The 1,960-nt window shown below is 53.1% G+C and overlaps 1 protein-coding gene across 1 annotated transcript; it reads left to right on the forward strand.

The window, feature by feature from the left end:
• The first annotated feature begins 200 nt into the window (after positions 1-200).
• Positions 201-986, forward strand: LOC106995259 (uncharacterized). The gene has a single exon (XM_015127743.3). The coding sequence runs from the start codon at positions 281-283 to the stop codon at positions 917-919; it is 639 nt and encodes a 212-aa protein (XP_014983229.3). The 5' UTR covers positions 201-280; the 3' UTR covers positions 920-986.
• The last annotated feature ends 974 nt before the right edge of the window (positions 987-1,960 follow it).

Below are 1,960 nucleotides of genomic sequence, written 5' to 3' on the forward strand. Positions count from 1 at the left end.
CATTCACTGAACTGCTCCTATTTCTTGAGGTCACTCTGGGCGAAGGGCAGTGCCTGGGGTCCTACTTGCCCGCCCAGGCACAGGCACGGAGTGAGACCGTCCTGCCCCGCCCCTCCCCCCAACCTTTCACCTTCCTTTCCAGCCCCACCCAGCTCCCGTGGCCCCAGACCTTGGCAACGCTGCGCAGCGCGTCAGTCAGCGTCAGAGGGTGTGGGGTGGCTAGAGGCCCCCGTGGCCTCTGATCTCACAGAGCGGATCCGCGCGGGTGTCCAGCGCCCCGATGTGGGCAGTAGGGGCTAGCCGCTGGGGCAGGCTGCCCCCAGCAAGAGGAGCGGCGGCTCCAAACCACAGAATCTCCAACACTGGAAAGCGTGGCCTCGGTCACCCTAAGCCACAGGTATCCTGCCGATCATCGCTTGTGGTGGAGCGCCCGGCGCCAATCGTGGTCAGTCCCCCTCTACGCCACCGTCCGATTCCCTCGGCGCCCCCGCCGACCCCGGAGCCGGCCCTCAGCCCCTTCGTCAGCCGAGGCATACCCTTGCTGCCCATCCCAGCCAGGGATCACCACCGCTGCCCTCTACCAAGCGTCGGGCCGGGTACCGAGGACTGCCCGCCAAGTTTTGCGGACTATGACCCTAAAGCTCATCCACAAGGAGTTCCTCCACCTGGCCGGCGACTCCTAGCCCCACTGTTCAGCAGGGCCAGTGTGGGACGATATGCTCCACTGGCAGGCCACCGAAACGAGACCCAAAGACCCCTCCTACCTGGGAGGGATCTTCTTCCTAAGAATCCAGTTTCCCTCCGACTGCCTATTCAAACCACCCAAGATCAAATTTACCAACGGAATTTACCATCAACATCAACGGAAATACAGGATAGGAGGAAGTATGGCAGAATAACTAGAGACTGGACTCAGTAATGTACCATGTAATTTCAAAATATAATTCCATCGCCTTAATAATAAAGATGCAGAAAGTGACAGTTCACTTAATTGGCTGTTTTGATTACTTTCTATGAAGGGGAGTCTCATTCTTCTACGCTTTTCTTAGCACGCAATGAGTGGAGGGCATAGAAGTGGTGGGGTTCTGGGGGTTGGGGACAGGGGCGTGCACGGTTGGTGGAGGGTGTGGCCGAGTGGGAAGTCAGGGTGTGTGGAGAGTGTAAGACAAACAGGTCGGTTTTCATTTAGTTTTGACAAAAAGATTTATTTGTTGATTTAGGATTGTAAAACAATGCAAGAACAACGGGGTGGGGGGGTGGCTTTAAGATTGAGAACAGTTCCACTGACTAGTGGGAATTTTATTTATTTATTTATTTATTTATTTAAGACAGGAGTCTCGCCCTGTCGCCCAGGCTGGAGTGCAAGGGCATGATCTCGGCTCACTGCAACCTCCACCTCCCGAGATCAAATGATTCTCCTGCTTCAGCCTCCGGAGTAGCTGGAATTACATGCGTGAGTCACCATGCCCAGCTAATTTTTGTGTTTTTAGTAGAGACGGGGTTTCACCATGTTGGCCAGGCTGCTCTTGGAACTCCTGACCTCGTGATCTGCCCACCTCAGTCTTCCAAAGTGCTAGGATTACAGGCGTGAGCCACCGCCTCCCGCCGGGAAAATTTTTAGTGCGCAGTCTGTTTTGAACTGACATCAGTTGGGAAAAGCAAGATGAAGGTTAATAAAGCTCGTATTCATTTTATTCTGAAGAACTATTCATCCATCCTCTACTTTGAGATTCAGATTTAACTGGCCCAAAATGAAATCAATTAGTTGTTACAATAAAAAATGTGTTTTGTTCCCAGTTTCCGACAGCTCCCACACCTTCATCTCCCACCTTTTTGCCCACTCTGCCTCTCTCCCACGCCCAGGGTTGGGTTGTTTGTGACTTCTCAGGCCATACCTACTAGCTCTTACTTCTCATGTTTTCTCGAGAACCATGTAAGGTCTGAGATTCTACCCAGCCTG

This window comes from Macaca mulatta, chromosome X, assembly GCF_049350105.2.
Source record: "Macaca mulatta isolate MMU2019108-1 chromosome X, T2T-MMU8v2.0, whole genome shotgun sequence".
Classification (NCBI taxonomy): domain Eukaryota; kingdom Metazoa; phylum Chordata; class Mammalia; order Primates; family Cercopithecidae; genus Macaca; species Macaca mulatta.

Bases quoted from the DNA above. Each gene is read 5' to 3' on its own strand.
- LOC106995259 (XM_015127743.3), top strand. From the start codon at position 281: ATGTGGGCAGTAGGGGCTAGCCGCTGGGGCAGGCTGCCCCCAGCAAGA.